General features: G+C 43.6%; 1 protein-coding gene across 1 annotated transcript in view; it reads left to right on the top strand.

The window, feature by feature from the left end:
* LOC310861669 (CD9 antigen-like) overlaps positions 1-24221 on the top strand; it is a 27005-nt gene continuing 2784 nt past the window's right edge. The window contains exons 1-8 of the mRNA XM_083769226.1: positions 1-263; positions 12991-13093; positions 19509-19606; positions 19813-19887; positions 20415-20501; positions 20774-20848; positions 21559-21642; positions 22144-24221. The exon at positions 22144-24221 is cut by the window's right edge and continues 2784 nt beyond it. Of these exons, the coding sequence (XP_083625352.1) occupies positions 195-263; positions 12991-13093; positions 19509-19606; positions 19813-19887; positions 20415-20501; positions 20774-20848; positions 21559-21642; positions 22144-22209 (657 nt within the window). The 5' untranslated portion in view covers positions 1-194 and the 3' untranslated portion in view covers positions 22210-24221. The remainder of the gene's footprint in view (positions 264-12990; positions 13094-19508; positions 19607-19812; positions 19888-20414; positions 20502-20773; positions 20849-21558; positions 21643-22143) is intronic.

Below are 24221 nucleotides of genomic sequence, written 5' to 3'. Positions count from 1 at the left end.
CTGCCTCAACTGACAGCGCTTCATGCTCTCAGTGTGACAAGAGCGGACCGTTATTATTGCTGTTGACTGGAGCCTGGAGGAGGCAATCATAACTACAAGCAATCACTGCTTCTTTCTTTCGTGTGATTGATTAATTGATCACTTCGGCGGTACGAGAATTAATTAACAACAACAACAAACAGCCGAGAGAGAAGATGGGGAAAGTGGAAGGAGGGATGAAATGTGTCAAATACCTTTTGTTCGTCTTCAACTTCATATTCTGGGTAAGTGCGCACGTGTGCTGCATTATCATGATGATGATAATGATGATGCTGATTGTAGGAAATGAATATAGGCCTAGTGCAATGTGCATGAATGATGTGCAGAAAGAGCAAGTGCATGCATGCCGTCCATCATCCTCTGTAAGGCAGCTCCAATCGGATTCGGAACCCAAAGCTTTAGAGCTCCGAGTTAGTTGAGGGATGAGTTGAACATGAAAAAAGCGATTTAAACGCTTGTTTTCAATTCAACCCGTCGGTTATATTTGCTTGCTAAACATATGTAAAACATCTGAGAGCAAGGGGAAGGGGGTGATATCCTTACTTTTGGATACGATGTGCGGAAAAGGTTAAAAATCTACGAATACGATATTGGCCAAATATTGGCCGGTGTCGTCATCCAACTGCCGGCAGACGATGCACCCCACGCTGTAGGACCTGACCTCATCTCAGCGGAGAAATCTACCTCTGCTCTGCAAGTCTGCATGCATGTGCTCTCTCTCTCTCTCTCTCTCACACACACACACACACACACACACACACACACACACACACACACACACACACACACACACACATGTAGGCTACAGAGAGAGAGAGAGAGGACCACGCGTTCTTCCACCTGCCGCAATGAGTCAAGAAGTGATATACATAACATAGGCCTACTTGCAGACAATGTTTACATTGTCGTCGACTCGTCGGGTTCTTTATTTAGCAGCACGCTGTCTTGGATCTGTGTGGCGCGGAAAGGGTGACAGCCAGGCCCAGAGACTAGAGGAGAGGAGAGGCTGAGTTTTTGGCTCGCAGACCTCAAATCAGATTTTCCACAAGAGGAAAAATCCGCCCCTTCTTTCCCTCACTCTCCTGGTCGAAGCGTGTTTTTGAAAGGAAGGCTAGAGAGAGAGAGAGAGAGAGAGAGGAAAAGTGCATGGAAACATAGCCCAGCAGCACTTGGCTCTCCACTCATTAAAAGACATTTCAGAAATGAATGACCGATCAAACTATTAGTTATACCGCGGCCCTTCAAACGGGAACCATGGGAATTCTTTGGCATTGCAACAACTGCTGCCACTATAGTGCTGCCTGTCTTAACAAACAAGTCTATTAATGATTAGGTAGGCTATACCAGTGGTGGAAGAAGTAGGCCTACTGAGATATTTGACTCAAGTATTGTGGCTACTCAATTCAATACTCACTCAATTAATGCCACTATATACTACTCTGTTTACAAGTAAAAGGTCAGAATTCAAAATGTACTTGAGTAAAAGTAGAATACAAAAGTATTGGCATCAAGACATACTTGCAGAATGTCTCATTTCAGAAGTTCAATTGGTAGACTATGTTGATCTACAAGCTGACAACAGCTTGTAGACTGGATATTTTCAAATGGCCAAAGTAACCTGAAATGGTTAATGTATGTTTTGTAATAATAGTATAATACTAATAATAAATAATCAACATCTACAAAGTAACTAAAGTTTTCAAATAATTGTTAGTAGTGGAGTAAAACATACAATATTTGCCTCTGAGATGTAGTGGAGTAGAAGTAAAAGTATTGGAAATTGGAAATACGCCAGTAAAGTTAAAAAAAAAAGAAGTAGGCCTACAGCTTTTATGTCAAAAGGACATCCACATTAAATGATTCTTGTCAGGGACCCCCATACAAGCTGTGCATTGTTGTTCACACTTTTCAAAATCAATTCAAAGTGATCTACAAGCTCACTCACAATAACATGTTGGCGTCTATTTTTAGAGATGTATGGTTGAAGTAAGGACGGTATATTAATTCATTTTGCTGGGGACCCACTGGAACCCCCTCAATGACCCCTGACCCCACTTTGAGAACCACTGCTCTATCAGGGGCCGGAGACACTGTCAGGTGGATGTGAAAGGTGTGTGTGTGTGTGTGTGTGTGTGTGTGTGTGTGTGTGTGTGTGTGTGTGTGTGTGTGCGCGCGCGCGCGTGTGTGTGTGCGTGGGTGGGTGTGTGCGTGCATGCGCCAGTATGTCACAGATTTGTTGTTGCACAGTATAAGTACAGTAGCTCCAGTATATATACTAGCCCCCTCCTATGCCCAGCTTTGAGTGTTTTTATCAAAGTTTTTAGAATGGGCCTCTGGTCTAAATGGTTAAGTTGTGGGTATGTCACACACAGATGCACTGCACATACATGTGCTCTTTGCTATTGTATTCTTTGACACCATCACTCCCAAAGCTCTGCACAGATCTGTGTCCATTGGTTTACGATGAAGTCAGGGAGAAAGGTAGTCCATGCACCCAGTGGCGCCGTCAGGACGTAAAAAGTGGGGGGTCATTATTATAAATTGTTTTGGGGGGGACGTCATGACTCACATTGTATTAGCCCGTCTGACACCTTGACCGAATTTAATTGAATTGCAACAGCAGTTACTGCACGTACAGTATGCAGCCAATACACCAGTATTGAGCAGCAAAATGTAAACGGTGCTAGACCATGGCATGCACCAGCACCGGTCGGGGGAACATAAATAAATAGATACTGTAGACCAGGCATCCCCCGATAGTGCAGGGACGTTTCAGACCCAAATGACCCCTCCCTCCAGCGCCTATCCATGCACCCCCATCCAATTAGACTGAAGTTTAGCCTCTCCTTACATCGTAAACCTGTTCTCTCACTCTCTCTGTGTCTTTTTGTGAGTGTGCGTGTGTGTGTGTGTGTGTGTGTGTGTGTGTGTGTGTGTGTGTGTGTGTGTGTGCGTGCGTGCGTGCGTGCGTGTGTGCGTGCGTGTGGGCGCGTGCGTGTGTCCGTGAGAGAGAGAGAAAGAGTGTGCACTCCTGTGAGTGGCTGTGCACTCTCCTGTCTGTGCCGTCTGCGTTCTGTGTGCCACAGTGTGCTGCTCTCTCCCTCTCACTCCTCTGAAGGGAAGTTCCTTTGTGTGTGCGTGAGACTTTCCAACACAGCATCTGCCCAGTGGATCAGGCGCTGAGTGGCGTGAATGGCCCCATTGTGACACCAGGACAATGGCATAACTTCAGTCTGCTACGCTACCCCTGCCCGGCTGAGCAGAGCCCACTGGAGCGACCCACGCCGGCCCGTTAGCCACCCGGACCCCCCCTCCTCCCTCCCCTCACCAGGATTATGCTATGCTAACATTAGCGCGGCAACAACCACCCAAGGGTGGGTGGTGGTGGGTGCGGGAGAGAGGTGTAGTTGAGGGAAAGTGGAAATTGTGGTTGACCGATGCATATGAGCTAATACTGTAGCATAGACCATGAGGCTACATGGTAAATGGTGCATTTATATATAGCGCTTTTATCCAATTTGCTTTACATAGATTGTGCATTATACAGTACATACAGGAAACCATGCAGGGCACAAACCTGCTCATCGGCAGCAATTTGGGGTTCAGAGTCTTGCTCAAGGACACTAACTTTGACAATAATGACACTAACATGACATCTTCTAAGGGAAGGCGAGGACTACAGCCAGGAAAAAAAGGGTCAGTGGGAGATTGAGGGGATATCCACAGTGGCTGAATGCGTCTTCGCCCGCGCATGTTTAACTTTAAGCACCCGCGCGCGTGAGTTGTTAAGGCAAAAGGGAGACAGTTGGCTGGGGAACCACCTGACCTAGATAAAAGGGAAAATAGATTGGTATGGATAGTGTGGGATATCAGGTGACCGCGTACACAACAGAGCAATGGCGGTGTATTGTTCCTATATGATCTCTTCCGTCCACATCAAGCAGACCCCTCGACCTCGCCACCGATACCTGTCAGACGGTCACACTCACAAAGACAAACCCCTCCTCCTCCGGCCGTTCGGCAGTCCACATATAGCATCGAATGAAGGCCTTCAAGGTTGGACAGGGACTGTCCGTAAAATAAACCCTCTGCATGTGTTGCCTGCGGTTTATGCTTGGTTGCGTTGCGCGTGGGTGTAGCGCACAGAAAACTGCAAGTATCCAACTTGGGCTTAAGTGTTCATGATGTGTGGGTGGACAGACGTGGTGTGGGCTGCACTTTACTTGTCATCTGATCTGAGCCTCTGCTCTTTCAGCCGCAAGCGAACACTGATCCCCCCCCCAACCCCCACCCCCCACTGCCCATCCCATCGCGCCCTCCTGACCCCCCTCTCTCCTAATCACTTCATCTCTGTCTCAGCCGTTCGTCCCCCCAGCCCAACCCTACCCCACCCTACCCGCTGCTGGTGTACAGAGGGATAATGAGACAGGGTGGGGGGGTGAGGAGGGGCAGATATGGTTCCCGTCAAATCCGCTCTGCGAGCGAGCCCTCCTCACATGGCAGGACTTCTGTATGTCGTTCATCACGCCCTAAGGCCCCTACTATAAGCTGTCAACAGATGAGAGACTTCACACAACCAAACCACTCAACTCACACAGAGGAGCAGAGACAATATGCTGACAGACTCAGATATGTGTTCAAGAGCAGTAGCAGAAGTAGTTTTTGCCACGTGGAAAAATGATGGCCAGTGTGGTGTCTGGTCTTAGACCTTCAGCAGCACACACGCAACATTTTGTCCTTCAACTGAACACAATGTTTCTCCTGTGTTTACAAATGCTTTAAATTTCCCGTCACTTGGTCACTGGTATCTTGATATAGTGAAATTCCTCCCGGACTCTGTTTCTATAACTGTCACTGACATAACCCAGGCAGGCAAAGGCTTGTGTGTACTGTGCTGGTATGATTCTCTAGTAGTTAAACACCTAGTGAAATGAAAAATATGTTTTTCACTTTAGATCGTATCCGTGGTGACGTGGTCATCATAGGGCATACCCAACAATAGAAAAAAATACATTTTTGTGTACAATTTTTACATCAAAAGTCCCTAAAAAGCCTATTTTAATTACTTCCTGTGAATGAAAACATGCCTCGTGATGACATACGTCTTCTCTCATGAATATAAATGAATCTTGATTTTATTCATCTGTTTGATTCCCATAGACGCACGTTCATTCAAACACACCTGATTTGAGTCAATTTAAAGCATAAATAACAATGCTTATTTCTCAAGAATAGTGTGTAACAGAAGCCTCGTTTATTTTTTTATGTTGAATTTCATAATTTGTAAATGTAGGTGAAAGACTTCATTGTAAGCATGCCATATTTAGAATCTTTATCTTACTTTTCGATATGCCACAACATTTATATAATGATATCAAATATGCTGCAGGGCCTGGTACTCATCCCTGAGGAATGCCCCGACAGTATATATGTCTACTACATCCTCCCATGCTCCCTCCCACCCTGCTATCCTCCACCACACTACAACACAATGGGATTAACCCCACCCATAATAATTACCTTGCTCCAATTTTTCCTTTCACTCTTTCCCTAAAATGACCCTTTCCCTATTCTGAAATTAAGCCCGTTTCTAACTCCCTAAAACACCCACTCCACCCCGCTAATTAGTGAGCATGCGTCTTCAATGTGTATGTGAAATTCATATAGGCCTAGCCAATATCATAGCTCTATCATTATTAATCCATAATTAGTCCATTATAACGGGTTTGCTCTCACCAAGTAAGAAGTATTTGCATGAGGCCAGCCGCTGGGATAACGGAACAATCCCTGTCCTCATGGAAATTCTCTTAAAAAAGCAGCCTTTTTAACTGCACTGTTAAAAACGTAGGGGCTTTACACTGTAAAGGAAGCTCAATAAAGCCGTGGACCAGAGAGTTCCATCCATGTCCATGCATATAACCAGACTTATAGAGTAACCTCAGAGCAGTTGGGAGAGAGAGCAGGCAAATGAAGACATGTGTACTACACACACCCTTGTCGCGGCATACTCTGCTATTCTCATTTCTATCATCGTCATTCGACGCATAGGCGCTGGAGAGGCAGTCATTTGGGTCTGAATGTCTCCGCACTATTGGGGAATTATTATTATTTTTCTTCCCGACCGACGCTCGTGATCTCTCTAGCACCGTTTGTTGCCCAATTGTCATTGTGTTTTGGCTGCCGCTGCATGCTTGCCTCACCGCAATGACCATTCTGGCTACACCTATACATGCAGTATAACTGCAGTTGCTCTCTATATCAACTCTCAATCTCGAATATTGTCCCCCCCCACTGTTACGTCCCGACGGCGCCACTGATTCGAGGAGTGCAAAGGCTAGCAGATTGTTTTCTCTGTCACCGAACAAGATGCCACGCAGACTACTCCGTAGAGTTCTTTGTCGCCGACGACACAAAAAGACGTTTGGTCCCCCCTTATATTATCCTAATGACTTTGGTCTCTTATTCTCTCGTTTCTTCGCTCCCTTCCCTCTTTCATTCTCTCCCTCCTTCATTGTTGCATCTCTGTTCCCCTCCTATTGTGTGCCAACAGCGTAGTCACAAGGACACAGTGGGCCTTTGTCCCCTTTGGGTGAGGTACGTGGGGACTGGGGAGAGAGAGGGGGTGCAATGGAGTAGAGAGGAGGGGTGAAACAAACAGGCGGAGGTGGAGGCTTGGAGCTGAAAGAGGAGGGTGTAGTAGTGAGTTAGGAGATAGAGAGAGGCAGCAGGGGAGTTGGGTGGTGTAGGGTGGGGGTGGGGTGCGTCTGTCTGCATGGTGTCAGTCGGGGTATAATGGCAACAGGCAGGCAAAGTGGTGGTGGAGTGAAACAAGAGGGGAAGGTAAAATATAGTAATGGAGGCTAATGGGACCTTTGGGAGAACCGTGGGGGTCTCTGTGGTGCTGTCACTGAGTTGAGGATGTACTTAGCACGGCGGCTGCTTGCTGCGCTTTGGGATTTTAGCCCAGCCACCAGGCAGGCAGTAACCTGTGTGCTCTGGTGAGAGGTTGAAGTTTGGTGTTGTTGGTACTGTAGCAGCAGGGAGGATCTGTCCAGACATCACCCGTTCTGCAGTAATTAATATACAGATCTACAAGCTCACAATGTGTTGCAAAGTGCTGCATCGTGAGTTTGTGGATCAGGTATTTTTTATATAAGATATAAGATATTTGGTGTTGATAAAAAAATATAAAAAAGGAGCAGACCTGCTATTATAGAGCCCTGGGGGTTTAAGTGGTTAAAAGCATCCACAATAGTACTTAGGATTGGCCGAAAGCAGGAACAGCCCTCAACCTTATTCAGTTATCATAAACCACCTGCTCCTCCATATACTCACCACCAGACACACACGCATGCGTGCACACACACACACACACACACACACACACACACACACGTATGCACTCTTCGCCCTGCCTCCACCCTCCTTAATTTGCCCGCTGCACCACCGTCCGGCACGCCATCAGGTGTTCCGGACAAATACCAGCGTTAACCGGATCCAGAGTTTAGCTCTCTGGGCCGACCCAGCCAGGTCCAGTCCGTCTGCACAGTACATACCCCGCAGCCAGGCCCAGCCAGCAGGTCCAGGCCGTCTGCACAGTGCATACCCCGCAGCCAGGCCCAGCCAGCAGGTCCAGGCCGTCTGCACAGTGCATACCCCGCAGCCAGGCCCAGCCAGCAGGTCCAGGCCGTCTGCACAGTGCATACCCCGCAGCCTTCAGTTGGTCATGCTTTACAACTCTGGATGGACCGGCTAATGCGGCATCTCCCCCAACTGTTCGGCTGTCCCATACATCAAGGTCCATGACACTAAATCCTCCGGTTCTGGAGGAGGCCTGCCTCCAATGCCCTGTCGTGTTCTCATGCTTTACTGCCTGGCTACTGGCTCGTCTTCAGGACCACGCGGAGTAAAATATAGCCTATAAGTTTCCTTTGGACCTGCAGGAGAGGAGAGAAGAGGAGGAGAGGAGTAGAAGAGGAGGAGAGGGAGGAGAGGAGAGAAGAGGAGGGGAGAGAATGAGAGAAATCAGAAGATAAGGCCAGAGAGAGTTGAAGTAAAGAAGAATGGAAGAGCAAGGATGGAAACAGGAAGCGCTGTAGAGGTCTCAAAATGGAAAGAAATATTAAACAGCTTTACAATGATTACAGATTATTTTAACAGCGCGTAGGTAGTAGGTGAGAGGCACGCACATGCTGCACACAAGTACACATTCGCAGGCTGACTGCATAAATACTGAAAAGTAGGACAGAAGGCGACCATGTGACATGAAGCACTGTCACCCAAATGCTCTCTCTCTCTCTCTCTCTCTCCCTAGATCTCTCCATTTGGATGAATCATTTTATTTTCTGCACACGCACACACATTAAACAGGGTGTTGTTTGGTCGCTCTGGCCTGAACCTCTTTAGACTGGATTATCCTTGGTTAGTTTGGTTAGTTTATTTATCTCAGTCATTTACAATACAGTTGAACATTCAGAATGAGGGTTACACAAGGTTTGGGCTGAAGCCGAAGCTTATTATGCCCACCTTATTAATGATTCAAATAATAAAAGGGGAAAAAAAGAACAGAAAAAAACAAAAGCAATGGGAAAACTGATTCTCTATAGTGCTGTGCTTCTTATCCCATTCTGACCTGAGATCAGATTCTAAAAATGTCTATTACATCCTGACAGTTTCATTATTAACCCATTCTGACTTGAGATCAGATTCTAAAAGTGTCTTCGATTTTTCAAAAATAGCAGACCTACAAGCTCGTATCGCGCCACTCGGTGGCGCGATATGAGCTTGTAGATCTGCTATTTTTTAATAGCTAAAGCATAACATGATGCCAACACCAAAATGGGTGCCCGTTCAGAATGGGTTAAATATCAATGATAAACAGAAAAGACACATTTGGCTTGTATGCCTTACACTAGTTACGCCCACATACATTTAGCTTTTTTAAATCGTGCTTATATATTTGAAGTGGTTGCTTCAAATATAGTGTATATCTTTATTATTAGTGTGGTTGCCCTAACAGGGCAACCAGACTATTGTTATTGTAAATGAGCGATACTTTGCCGCACTACTCCTCCCAGAGTTTTTGCCGCACACTCGAGCCATATGTCAAATTGACCGGCTTCATCGGGAATCGTGTGCTTGTATTTTGCTAAGAAATCCGTTGTATAGTTTAATTGATATTAATGAATTAGTTCTCCATAGACTTATAATGGGGAAATCGAAGACTAAATGTAAGTATTTTTTTTCCATTGGAGACCGTAAGCGCCATATTTACAAGACTTGGGAGGGAGGTTCATAATAATTATGAAAATTAATTGAAAAGGAATTACATCAGTCGGCCTCATGGTGGCGCTATAACAGCCCACTTTACGTTTTTCCCTATAACTCTTGAACCGTAAGTCGTAAAATCAAATTTTCCTTTTCCATGGATTCCTTGGGTCATGATGCATTTCCACATATAGGCCATGCCCATTTTCGTCAGGAAAGAAATTCCTGCTAATTAGAATTTTCTCCAAAACACACTTTTGGCTCCTCCTCCTACAGATTTTGTCCAAATCTCACAAAATCGGCACACATGATCTCCGGACCTATCCGATTAAAACACCAACTGCAGAATTTTGGTAGTGCGTATCGTTCGGCCGTAATTGGTCCGAAGATAGTAGGAGGGGCCTATTTTACAAAAAATGCCATAAATCACGAACGGAATGTCCGATCCATTCCAAATTTGAATCGCATGTCTCGGGTGGTTCAATCAACCAAGTTCCAAAAGCAATTCCATTTTCATCCATAGGGGGCGCCGCAAATGCAAGAAATGTAACCGTTTGTCGCGAAAACATGATTTTTGGGAGATAAATCTCATCCGAAGTAGTTATGCATGATCACAGGGGTGACGTGACATTGTAATTGGCTGGCAAAATTAGCGGGAGGGGCCTATTGACTACTAGTTTATATTCATATTTGAATAGAAAAGAGAGGTCGCACACAATGCATCGCAACGCATCGTGAGCTTGTAGATCAGCTATTTTTAAATGGTCGAAATGTATATAGGGTTGAAGTGGTTACAGTAATGTATGTTTTTCTAATCAAAATGTAAATCTCCAAAGTAACTAGTAACTAAAGTTTTCAAATAATTGTAGTGGAGTAAAAGTACAAATGTTGGCTCTGAGATGTAGTGGAGTAGATGTAAATGTATTGGAAATTGGAATGCAGTCAAGTAAAGTACAAATAACTCTATTTTTTTTTTTACTTAAGTACAGTATTTGAGTAAATGTACTTAGTTACTTTCCACCACTGGGCTAACGACAGGAGGATGAGTTAACAAAACGTCAACAAAGAGAGAAGTATATGACCAAGCTGTCCGTCTGATGACAAAAAAGATTACAAAAGAAAGGAGAGAGAAGTATGACTAAGACACAGAAGTGGTCAATGTTATCCTCAACTTCATATTGACATCTGTTGTCCAGATCATATCTCACAGCAGGGCTGCAGGGCTGAATCATTCAGGCCGCGGTATCCCTATACCCACACACGTGTACGTTTGGATTACAAGCCATAGAGTATAGACAGAGTTGCGACATTGAGGGGGCAGAAAACAGCCCGGTCACGTGGTTATGTACTCACTCGAGCCCTATCGACTACAATACATTCCGTAAACTTCTGTATTTCATATATCTGTATTTATGCCAAATATTGCGATATCGATACGTTATACGATATTACCGTTAAAATTTCATATTCTACATTTTAAGTGTTGCAACACTTATACATACACGCACGCACACGTGTGGGGATTGAAAAACCATAAAACCTGGGTGATCTATTCTACTGTATGCTATCAAATTGTATGTTTATTCATGCAGCATAGTACTGTACAGTATATTGGTGTTTTAAGAAGTATGTTACACTTTAGCCATTGAAAAATAGCAGATCTACAAGCTCATAACGAGGCACCGAGTGCCACGCTACGAGCTTGTAGGTCTGCTATTTTTTTTTAATCGTGAAAATGTGGTGCAAATCTTTGAATATATATTCTGTCAGAGTTTGCTTCATGGGGGGTCCCTGGAACAACATGTTTTCAGATGAGGGTCGGCGGCCAATTACATATATTTTTGACTGACATAGAAACATAGGATTTCAGAAAACTGACATTTGCAGAAATGTCTTCAGGTCTAAATGGGACCGGACCGCATCTTCATGATATGATCTACTGCACCACGGATATGTCAACATGAAGTCGAAATGAGTCATAGTTCTCTCTTTTTGTATCTTTTTGTCATCAGTTTCCTCCTTTAAGTGAAAGAAAAGTAGTGTCAAAATATCTTTTGTATTCGGTTTCAAAACAGGCCGTTTTCGGCCGTTTTCGTGCTGGGGCCCTTACCGTTTGTCGCAAAAACATGATTTTTGGGAGATAGATCTCCTCCGATGTAGTTATGCATGATCACAGGGGTGACGTGACATTGTAATTGTCTGGCAATATTAGTGGGAGGGGCCTATGTAAGCGACTGTGGCAACCACACTTTGCAATTTTGAAAGATTGCGACCTTTCTAGTTGTTTACTGTGTTTACTGTGTGTCCTCAGGGGGCATGATGGGAACAGATCGCTGATCACTAATACCTCTCAGCATTGATCTGTGATATAGTGGAGAGAGTCCATGGGCCTTATTCAGCAGGCCTCTGTGTCCCAGAGAGAATCTCATGTCTCAAGCCGTTGTCTGACATTTGCGGTCGGTCGTCTCGGGCTACACGGCTAGAGGCCGAAAAACACTGGCTTCAAGGTCCATCGATCAGTCTCTATAGGGTCATATACTGTCCTGGTTTTAGCAGACGTTGTCCTCGTCAGAGGCACGTTGCAATGTCTGTGGTTGTGGGCAATGTGGTTGGGTGGTGGATCTTGTGTGTTTATATATATAATATATATATGTATAAAATTGCGCTGGGACGTATTGGCCTAGTGCCCTTAAAAAGTCTGTAGCATACCAAATGCACTGTAGGGCCCGGTTTTGACAAGCCTGAAGGTTGTTGGTAACAATTTGCGTGAAACTTCAAAGTGATCTGTAATGGTTTTGAGTGTTTGGACAACAGACGAGTGATGTAGTTCTCTCAGAGTCCTCATTTAACTTAAGCAGGTCTTATTGAAAATAGTATTGCAAAGGGCAGAGGGCCAGTGTGGAAACTCCATGCCGCCACCGGTTACTTTATTTATGTGGAAAGAAAAACTTTTAGAGAGAGCGGGAGAGACTCAAACAGGAACCCATGCTCTCTCTCTCACTCTACAGGCCTGAATAACATGTTCCTTCCACTGTGCTTGTTTTTAGATGAATAGATTGCAGCCCTTTATGATGAAAGCTTCATTCAAATTAACCGCGGTCCCAGACATGCTATATGGGAAGCATGACATTTTATTATGAAACCCCACACATATTTCTCAGAACATAAATTATGATCATTAGCTGTCCGGAGGAAACCTCATAACTCAATTTTTTTAGGTTTTTGATTTTATTCCATAAATCAGTGCTATTGAACACCCTTTACGTCGTCTGTGTGTTGTTTCGAAAATATTTAAGCGATGGAAAGTAGTAAAAAACGCATTGGGCAAAACCTCTTAACTCCATTGGACCCTCAAACTGTCTGCTAAAACAGCTAACTCCACCACCTCTCTCCTTCTCATGCAAGTAATTGTCAAGATCTAAAGTCACAACACCAACTTTGATGAGGCAGTATTGCATAGTTAAAAAACTAAGATTTTATTCATTTCCTTAAAACGTATACGTGATGTCACTGTATATTGTCCAATCATATGAAGGCAATTATATGCAGGGGCGTGTAATTCTATCAGACGATAGAACAAAAACATACTTTGGGCATGTCATAACCCCACACAGGTATATGGACTAGTTTAATAAATTCCTGTTTTTCTGTATAATTAACATGTCACTGTGGTTCTGTGTGTAGTTGATGGGTTCTCTGGTGCTGGCGGTGGGACTATGGCTGCGCTTTGACCCGGAGACGGTCTCTCTTCTCAACGGCGACGGCGCTCCTGACACCTTCTTCATTGGTGAGTATCAAAGCACACCTCGGCCAGATTGACTGCTTTCGGTACAACACCATCCATCATACAACAAAGTATAAAATAGGGCTTCAGTGCTTAACCCCAGTGGTCGTTATAAAACATGCGGCCGATGCAGAAATCATCCATTGAGAAAGTGCTGAAAGTGATATACATATTAAAAGATTTCAAGGAGGTAATTGATTATGACCACAGTTAGTTGACCTCAACTATGACTTCTGACATCGGACACACTCATGTCTGACCCCTGTTTTATATGATCCAGTTAGGAACGGCACATTATGGCAGAGAAACGTCCTCATGTGTTCCTCCCTCTTCTCCCTTATCATTCTTTGTGTTCCCATGCATGCATGCATCGATTGGCAGCGAAATAAAGGCTTATTCATGCTCCAGTTTTAGACGGTGTTCAGTAAAAACAGAGAGATGTGATTGGGTGAGCGGTGAGTCGTTTATCACCAAAACGGTGTTTAGTAAAAACAGAGAGATGTGATTGGGTGAGCAGTGAGTCGCTTATCACCAAAATGGTGTTTAGTAAAAACAGAGAGATGTGATTGGGTGAGTGGTGAGTTGTTTATCACCGAAGCGGTGTTCAGTAAAAACAGAGAGATGTGTTTGGGTGAGTGGTGAGTCGCTTATCACCAAAACGGTGTTTAGTAAAAACAGAGAGATGTGATTGGGTGAGCGGTGAGTCGCTTATCACCAAAATGGTGTTTAGTAAAAACAGAGAGATGTGATTGGGTGAGTGGTGAGTTGTTTATCACCGAAGCGGTGTTCAGTAAAAACAGAGAGATGTGTTTGGGTGAGCGGTGAGTCGTTTATCACCAAAACGGTGTTTAGTAAAAACAGAGAGATGTGATTGGGTGAGCGGTGAGTCGCTTATCACCAAAACGGTGTTTAGTAAAAACAGAGAGATGTGATTGGGTGAGTGGTGAGTCGCTTATCACCGAAGCGGTGTTCAGTAAAAACAGAGAGATGTGTTTGGGTGAGCGGTGAGTCGTTTATCACCAAAACGGTGTTTAGTAAAAACAGAGAGATGTGATTGGGTGAGCGGTGAGTCGCTTATCACCAAAACGGTGTTTAGTAAAAACAGAGAGATGTGATTGGGTGAGTGGTGAGTCGCTTATCACCGAAGCGGTGTTCAGTAAAAACAGAGAGATGTGTTTGGGTGAGCGGTGAGTCGCTTATCACCACGGCGTGACGTCAAGTTGTTTGGTGGTCACCTAAAACTGAGTATGAATAGAACGAAGGGAATATTCCTCACAGTATATGTGTGATCCCATGCAGTGTGCGCGCGTGTGTGTGTGTGTGTGCGTGTGTCTGCGTGCGTGCGTGCGTCGTGCACGTGTGAGCATGTGTCATTATGATGAGTTAGTAGGCTATATGGCATATACTGTACAAACAGGATGGGTGTCTCAACGTGCAGATAAATGTTGCATGTCCATGTTGATCATGACTTCAGTTCAGTTCTTCCACTGTGGGTGTGGCTCTGAACCAACGGCAGGAAAACTAAATATGTGCAGGGAGAGACCACAGCGGCACTAAACACCTCTCAATCATTCACACACACGCACGCACGCACACACACACACCACCCAGCTGGAAATTGAGAGTGGAGAGAAAGAGAGAGAGAGAGAGAGGGGGGGGGAAGAGTGCAGCGTCCATAACGGTGTCAGGAACCGTGCCATTTCTGTATTCTCGTTGTGTTTTCTAGTGTTGTTTGTTGGTTGTTTTGTGTTCCTGAGACTTTTGTGTATTCCTTGTATCTTAGTTCACCTACAGTATATACCTTTATGTTATGTCTCATGGTTTCCTCTTGTTGCTTCTGTTCTCTGTCTTGTCTCACCACTCCTGTGATTATAGCCTGATGTTATGCACCTGTCCTTTTAGTTCTAGCCTATCCACCCCACGAAAAAAGCGTTTGATCAACAGTCTGAACAGCCTGAGCAGTCCAACAGGCATTAGTCCGACACCCTATCACAAACCCTAACCTCACAGGGAAGCCACCGGTGAGTCTTAACCGGCCCCGCATGTGTCGGACTGTTAGTACGTCGGACCAGCGTATACGCCCCCACGAAGAGAGGGGCTGGAAGGAGCGCCGCGGAGCGATCCGCTGTGTTCATTGTATAGGCCGACGAGGATTTACTGTGCTCTGCCTACCGGGTCCAAACTCCAACGGGCCTGAGGTGCCTCAAGCAAACTTTGCAACGTTAGGTAGAAAACTGGGTAGCATCAAAGGTCAGACAACAAGGTCAGACCACGCGGGCACCACTCAGTCTATAGCTGCTAGAGAGATCTGCTTCTTTGGTGGCAGCTAATGGGCATCCAAATGAATAAAGACACCTCTATAGCTGCTAGAGTGATCTGCTACTTTGGTGGCAGCTAATGGGCATCCAAATGAATAAAGACACCTCTATAGCTGCTAGAGTGATCTGCTACTTTGGTGGAAGCTAATGGGCATCCAAATGAATAAAGACACCTCTATAGCTGCTAGAGTGATCTGCTACTTTGGTGGAAGCTAATGGGCATCCAAATTAATACAGAATATAAAGCCCATGCAGCACTAATGGTTCCCAAAGGTCTGCCCCGGACTCAAACTGGTGAAAATAGCTGATCTACTTATGCCGCCTCGTTGTGAGCTTATAGATGTGCTATTTTCACTACTTCTTAACCCATTTTGACCTGAGATCAGATTCTAAAAATGTCTTCTACATCCTGACAGTTTTCTGAAAAAGCTATGTTTCTATGTCAGTCGTTCAAAGATAGCAGACCTAGTGGCGCGCTATGAGTTTGTAGATCTGCTATTTTTCAATAACTAAAGCATAACATAATGCTAACACCAAAAGGGGTTCCCTCCCACCCAAAATGGGTTTTTGTTTTCTAATTTATGGAATTTCTTTGATTTATCTTTGATTTCTTCATGAAATTACTGGCAAAAAAAGAAAAAAGAATAATTGAATTTATTTTTAATTCATGGAAAATGTTGCTTTCTAAAAAAAAAAAAAAACGTATACACATAGCTTATAGCTCAAATCTAAAGTGACTCTCCCAGATGGAATTGGGCTACAGCCAGAGAGCTCTGGTGGTGCTCAGCTGTCACTAAGTAAATCCATCCTACTGTACTAGTACTACAACCGCTCCCAGCTGTCTGTCTGCCTCACAGCATCTGATGATGTCAGTTATGATAATCGCTCTGCATTAATGCTAAAGTTAGACCTCCTCATCCCCTGCTTAATACTTGATGTCTGAGTTCAGCCAGTTCACCATCTTCTTCTGTGATGGATGGATGGGCCTGATAATGTTGTAGTAACTTCATTATCTGTGCATGCTGCGCATTGCTGTGCAGGATGTGTGTGTGTGTGTGTGTGTGTGTGTGTGTGTGTGTGTGTGTGTGTGTGTGTGTGCGCGCGTGTGTGTGTGTGTGCGCGCGTGCGTGCGTGCGTGCGTGCGTGCGTGCGTGCGCTGTATGTGTATAATGGTTGTTTGTGTCCAAGCGAGGGCTTAGATGTCTATGTGGTTTCTGCTGAAAGGGAAGTGGTCTTGGTCAGGGTCCTCAGAGAGAGGAGCTATACACATGGCTTTGACAGGGAGAGCCATCACCAACCCCTCATACAGCTCTGCCTTGGGAAGCACATCTGAGAGCACTCAGCTCTCTTACCATAGCTGTCTGACTCCTGTGGCATTAACCCATTAAGACCGCGCCCGTTTTGACCGTTTGGCTATGAAAACATAGCAAAGTCATAGCGCATCACTACTTCTTTTTGTAATCGTGAAGATGTGTGCACTTTTGTAAAGCAAACATTTTTAACTCAAATCTATATCTGGGGGGGTCCCTGGAACAACATATTTTGAGATGAGGGATCTGCGGCCAAATACAGAGGTCCTTGACATGAAATGGTTTGAGCACCACTGATATATAGAAAGAAACAGGTTTTTAAGAAAACTGATTTAGAAGACATTTTGTAGAATCGGAGCTCTAAATGGGTTAAGCCTAGTAGTTGCCTGAAAATAAGTTATTTTATGTTAACATGCACTCGAACAAACAGAAAGGTAGGAGCGCACACCAGTAGTGGCCGCAGGAGATGTTAACATGCACTGCAATACATTAATATTACTTTAAATATCTTTGTGTATTTTAAATTATTACACTACAAAACAATGCATAACTATTCTATACACTTTAAAGCTTTTAAGGTTTTACATTTCACATTAGTACTGTAGCTTCATAAGTTCATAGCTACATCTTAGTCTTCTTTATCCATACAATTCTTAATAGGAATTAAGAAGAAAAAAAGCTCTGTGATGTTTAACGCTAGGGCTGTCAGTCTGTCAGTTACTGGGATGAGACTCAGCGGAAACATACGTCAACAGTTGTAGGAAGAATTTAAACTATTTTAAATTTCCAGCAAAACTAAAGTGAGAAGCATTGTGAAGAAGTTTGTACTTGCAATGTAGAAATACTCTATTCTTACTCTAAAGGTGTTTACAGACAATATTTATATATAGGGTCGTCATGCACATCGATAGCTGCAGGCGTGTGTCTCACAGAGAGCGCAAATTAACGGAGAATGTTTTTAGCAGCGATCGCTTCCTCCGTGGAGTAACTAAAAACTCCCCTTCTTCCACACAATGACAGGAGTGGCAGGAGTTTTCACAGCTCTGAGGTCATCCATTATAGACGCTATACGCCATGAAATCAAGCTCTGCAGCGACAAGAACATCTTTGTGTCGATTTGTTTTTTTTAAAAGGCCCTGTATTGCTTTGTCTTTGTCTGTCTCTCTCCATTTCACCCAAGAGGCCATAATCACCTGGGGAGACGTTATGCACTCTCTAACCCCTATCCTCTGCAGAGCATTTTGCCTAGCAACAGGCCCCACCTGTGTGTGCATGTGTATGTGCGTGTGCGTATACACCCAGGTGAACCTGTCAGCTGAGTATAGGTATACCCTACAGATACCTTGCAAAAGCTAAGAGACGCTTTGGTTGTACAGTTTGTAACAAAGCTTGTACATAAGTTACGAGACCTTTTGGTTGCACTGCTTGTGGCAAAAGCTTGTATATATCTAAGACCCACACTGAAGAAAACCCTTTACCTATAAAGGGTGGTAAAAGCGCCTTTACTTTAATAGCAGACCTACGAGTGAGCTTGTAGATCAGCTATTTTTGGCAAGGAGGTTTGGTGGTCTGTTCAACACCAACACAAAAAACACAAAACCATATAGCACAGAACAACATACTGTATCACCAAGACAATACATACACATGAAGTCCCCACTGTACCATCTTATCGGTGGGGCAGTTTGTTTAATGCCGCGATGGCTGAGTGGACACAACTACTACTAAAACTGACCTCACCCCAAGGAACTGTATCTCTTGGTGTTGAGGGTCCCGGGCACAAAATCCTTTCAAATGGCAGTCTGCTGCCTAATATGTATCAGTTACACACTTACACACTTATTCAGTAATGGAAAGATCAAATTGAATCAGTGTGTACGAAAACACCGTCTAAGATCCTTCAGTGCTAGTAGACGGATTCTGAATTTGTTCTTCACTTCTGTTATATTATGAGTGTTCTTCAGTACTAAAATCACAACTGCTGCAACAACTGAATATTGGTTAAAAGTTTGTTGGACAACCACTTGAGAGACAACTCAGACAAGACACATTTCAGTGTGAACTGACTAAAGTCACTGAATAAAGTACTATATCATATCATATATCAGTTATTTGGGGGTCCTTAGCATGAAAATGTTTGAGAACCACTTGTTTAATGGGTGGTCATTCAGGCAATTGACATCACATTTTATTTTAGGGCACTATTGTGATTGTGTTGTCTACTCTACATAATTATATTGTGCTGCTGGAGTGTCATGCTATATTCCAGTTGTTATACTGTGTATTGTGGTCATTAAAATCGTGGTCATTAAAACTAATTCCAAATTAGGGTGTTGCAAACATAAAGCCCCGATGGCGCCAATGTTTGGAATTTGCTCATCTCAAAGACAGTCACACTACAGAAATAGCCCAGTCAAACAAATCAAAATCAAATGTCTCCTGCGGCCTAGGCTCTAACCAGCCACCCTTTAAAGTTGAGATGGTCTGTAGATTCTTTAGTCCACTGATTTATTGTGTTTTTTTTTTTTTTAGGTCTGTCTGTGTCCTTTTACAGTTACAGTTCAATCCTGTGCTGCCCTCTTCTGGTCTGGTGATGAAATACAATGTTAGACGAAGCAACAGTGTAGTGCTGCTGTGTTGGGAGCACTGTTACCATATTTAGCGGGAGAAATAAGCAGCCAGGTCTATGAAAACAAGCCCAAAAGACAAAAGAAGTGACTATAGGCCACATGAGCACATTAAACCTGTATACCATTTGAAAATAGCCAATATACCCATGTCTTTCTGCAGGCGTGTACATCCTCATAGGAGCTGGCAGTCTGGTCATGTTGGTGGGCTTCTTTGGCTGCTGTGGAGCCGTTCGAGAATCCCAGTGTCTGCTGGGGTCGGTAAGTCCAAACACCACATGACACATACGTACGTACGCACGCACGCACAAATGCACGCACAAATGCATGCACGCACGCACGCACGCACGCACGCACCAGGAAATAACCACATTTACATTTCATATTCAACTCGTCGTTATTAGGATCCATTTACCGGATCAGAAATGTGTGAAAAGTGCTTTGTTCTTTGTGCCTATTTTTTCCAGTTCTTTGCCTGTCTATTAATCATCTTTGGAGCGGAGGTGGCAGCCGGGGTTTTTGGATTCTTAAACAAAGACAAGGTAGAAGAATGATGTTATTCATACTAAATTTATAATGCACACTTAGAGCAACTCAATACGTTGGGAACTCCTTTCTAGGACTCCACCTAGAGCTGCAACTATCGATTATCTTCATAGCGATTGTGCTATTGATAACTTTTTTGAATTTGATAATCGAGTGCAGCAAATGAACAATTTATTTTATATATTTTTTTAAAATAATTGATTACATCGATTTGTCTTAATATCAACTTGAGCCCTATTGTATACTCTGTTGTACAACGGTGTTGCTTAAAAATAGCAGATCTACAAGTACACAACATGTTGCATCATGATGTGTTGCATCTAATGTATATGTACTTTAGTATATGTACTAACGTACTGTACTGTAGTACATATAATAGTACATCTAATGTAGATGTAAAAATGCATACATTTTTGATCATTTTATAATTTCATTAAAATCTATTGTGTTATTATAATGGATTAAATCTATTAGTTCGATCAACTGCTGCAGCTGTAATAATGCCATCCATTCTATCTCGCAGATCATCGAAGATGTCCAGAACTTCTACAAGGAAAGCTACGCGTCAGCTAATGATAATAGCACAATGCTCAACTCCTACCACAGTGTGGTAAGTTTTGGGAAACTAAAATCAAATACGGTCATTCAAGGGCTAGCTCTTTATGTGCATCTGGCAATATTATTGTCCACTCTTTTTTGTATGTCCATGGCAAAAATTTAATTTTGACAAAAATGCCTTTTTTTTAAGTTTGAGCAAAGCTTTAAACACAAAACATACAAAGGTCTTCCCCTCACATCAGATATTGAAGCCTTTTCTACAAAATGTACAGCTGTTTTGTTCATGTGCCACATGGTGTGCTCTGTCTGTCCGATATGCTGTAGCTGAACTGCTGCGGAACCAAAGAAAGCCCCTGTCCCACTACTGGTCCCACTACTGATTCGCCATCAGAAACCAAGGTGAGACCTTCTAGAGAACAACACGTAACTCTGCTACGTTACAAACCACCCCTAGTTTGCGTTAGGGCAGTGGTTCTCAACCTTTTCAGGCCGTGAACCCCTAAAATAAGCATACTATTTTAACTGGGACCCCCCCCCCCACCCTGACAAGCACATGGAATTGATAAATAGTGCATTTATATAGCGCTTTCATCCAAAGCGCTTTACAGATTACAGATTGTGCATTACATTCACCCATTCACACACACATTCGTGGAGGAGGAAATGCACCAACCTGCACATCGGGAGCAATTAGAGGTTTAAAGTCTTGCTCAAGGACACTTCGACACTACAGCAACTCTGGGGGAGCCCGGGATCGAACTCGTTTCCCATTCGGCCACTCTACCAGCCACTCTACCCCTGATCCACTGTCGCCCGAATTGTAGGAGTTGAGGCATTTCCATTTAGTTTGAACTCGGTTCCACAGATTAATAGTGTGAACATACCAGATCTACAAGCTCACAATGCTCTGCAAGCGTTGTGAGCGTATTTGTCTATTTTACAAAAAATATTTGGCGATTTGACCAATGTTTGACCTGCAATCATCCGGCTCTAACGAACCACCCAGTTCGGGGGGCCATCGCTCTTATTAACTGCTAAATTTGTTTATTTTATTTATTGAGGCCACCTCATCAGAGCTCACTGTGACATTGTACATTGGTTTTTTGCAGGACTGTGAATCAGGCATCGAGGAGTTCTTCAACACTAAACTCTACATCATTGGTTACGTGGGCATTGGTATTGCCGGAGTCATGGTGAGTCTGCAGTCTGCATGTGAGAAGTATTGTATACCACAATTTCTCTTCTGCATTTTGTCTTCAGACTCAACATTACTTCTCATATATGAGTGAAACTGCCAGGATCGTTTGTTTATTTTTGGAACAGTCTTATTTGACGTGAAAAAAGGTCTATGGGAATTCAGAGTGGGGGGAAAAACACGACCCAGGTAGGATGTATAAATCATGTCAGTAGAAGAGAAAACTAGTTAAGAGCTGTACAGTGTGAAATAAAAAATCCAATCAAATTAAATAAAAAGTAAATTGTTGTGCAATTAAATTAAATTAAATTAAATTAAATTAAATTAAATTAAATTAAATTAAATTAAATTAAATTAAATTAAATTAAATTAAATTAAATTAAATTAAATTAAATTAAATATTGATGCTGTTATTAAGCAGAGTAGAAGAGAAAAGCAGAAGAGCTGTACAGTGTGATATTGATGCCGTTCCTAAGTGTGTCCATTCTCCGTCCACCAGGTCATCGGGATGATCTTCAGCATGGTGCTGTGCTGTGCCATTCGCAACAGCAGAGAGGTCATTTAAAACCTCCACCCCCGCCCTGGCCTCCACCTCTGACCCCCCCCCCCCCCAAAAAAAAACACCCCTGAAGCCTTGAGATCAAATCCCCTGCAGCACCATTATTTTAACCTATTTCCAACCACCTAGGAGTGCAGGAAGCAAACCACTATGGTGCTTCCATCACTGACCAATTGAACCCTATATAGTGTACTTCAGCCCCCAAGGTCCCCTCCTCTTTCACCAAATGTTCGCCTTTCATGACATGCACAGGATAAGGACGCTAGGGTTCAGTTAGGGAACACAAGCACAGACATTATATTTTTACTAGCAAGGACACAGGCTCAACCGCTGCCTGCCGTTTAGCTTTTCACTCCACACATTGTTTTGCATTTTCCTCAGGAACACTATGGGCAATATGTTCATATTATATCCATAACATGATTAGAGACTAGCTTTTCTGGTTATAATCACTTAAGCCCTATTTTTACTTTGTTTATCATCCTCAATATTATAATATCGTCACAGTCAATATCAAGGTATTTGGGCCAAATTATTGTGATATTTGGTTTTGTCCATTTCGACCATCAGTCCTAGTCCACGGCCAAACGGGCCAATAATATAATATCGAACTCTCTCTCTCTCTGGCAGTGGCCCTGGCCTGCACGTTTGTTGTCCACCTCACTAAATGTAACATGTAGCACCGAGGGGGTCTTCCAACATAGCCTTGACACTGACCCCTCCAGCAGCATGCACCTTTTAGCTAAGGGCGGTGAGTGACGGTTCAGTTGAGTCGCGTGCGTGGAGAACATGATAACACCAGGCGGTATCACGCGACACATGCTGAAGTTTAATACACACGCAGAGAAATATATACAGTAGTGGACTGAGTACTGGACACATGACGTGACCAGAATATATGAAAACAAGGACAAGTAACAGAATGGACATGAATGGACCATACATCTTTTATCATCGTGCACAGACGTCAGTCTCTCTGATAAAGTAGTCGATGGTCATTGTATTATGGATATATCAATTCAATAGACGAGGTTGAAGCAGCTAAAAGGTCATAATTCATGACAGGGTCTTTGGCTGCGAGGGCAAGATGCCGCGGCAAATGTAGCCTGTGATACTCCTGGGAAGAAAGCAGCTGAAAGCGGCATACCACACACACACACACACACACACACACACACAGAAATATTATGTCATGCGACACCGAGAAGACACTCCAATACGTTGCCTGGAATCCAACAGAGACACCCGATTGGTGGACGAGAGTGGCGAGAGGCAGGATGTGGATACCGAAAGCTCAGATTATGTGTCCACCATGCTCTCTCTCTATCTCTCTCTCTCTTTCTCTCATATACTGTACAATTAGTGTTGATCATCTCACTGTTTACAGTACAGTACAGTACAGTCAACACTGCTTGCTTCCTCTAAGAACTGGCGTCGGTGTCTCCAGGCTTATTTGATCTTTCTCTGCTATACACACACACACAGACCACCTTTATCTGCTGGGGGGTCCCTCAGGGGTGGGGTTGCTTGTGTTATGTAAGAGAATGACAGTACTGTACATTCAGACCCCCAGATACATTTACAGACCTTACAGAGACAGTCATCTGTCCTTATACTGTATGTCACCGCAGTCAAAAAAGTCTTCTGTTCTGTCAAAACTTACATCTCTTTTAACCACACGAACCCTAGCTATAACTTCCCTATTCTGGGCATGTCATAATAACCTGAACATTCAAAGAAAAAATATGAGATATACAAGTTCCAACAGTGCGATGTGCGTGTATAACTGTATATTGTGCTATTTCTTTCAATCTAAGAGAGCGGAGAGCAGAGAAAGGAGGGGACCAATTATGATAGACCCTGCGGTCAATGGAAGTGGTTAAAGTCAGTGAGGACTGTTCCTGTGCCTTATCTTATATCACTAGATCACCCACAGATATACAGTACGTCTCACCGGCCTGGCTGTAAGGCCCCATCTTGACGACAACGGCATTATCGGATGGTTGAAAATGCAACAA

Source organism: Protomyctophum parallelum (assembly GCF_964188405.1).
Source record: "Protomyctophum parallelum genome assembly, chromosome: 7".
Lineage (NCBI taxonomy): Eukaryota > Metazoa > Chordata > Actinopteri > Myctophiformes > Myctophidae > Protomyctophum > Protomyctophum parallelum.
Note: the sequence above shows the minus strand (reverse complement) of the source record. Positions and strands in the feature narration are given on the sequence as shown.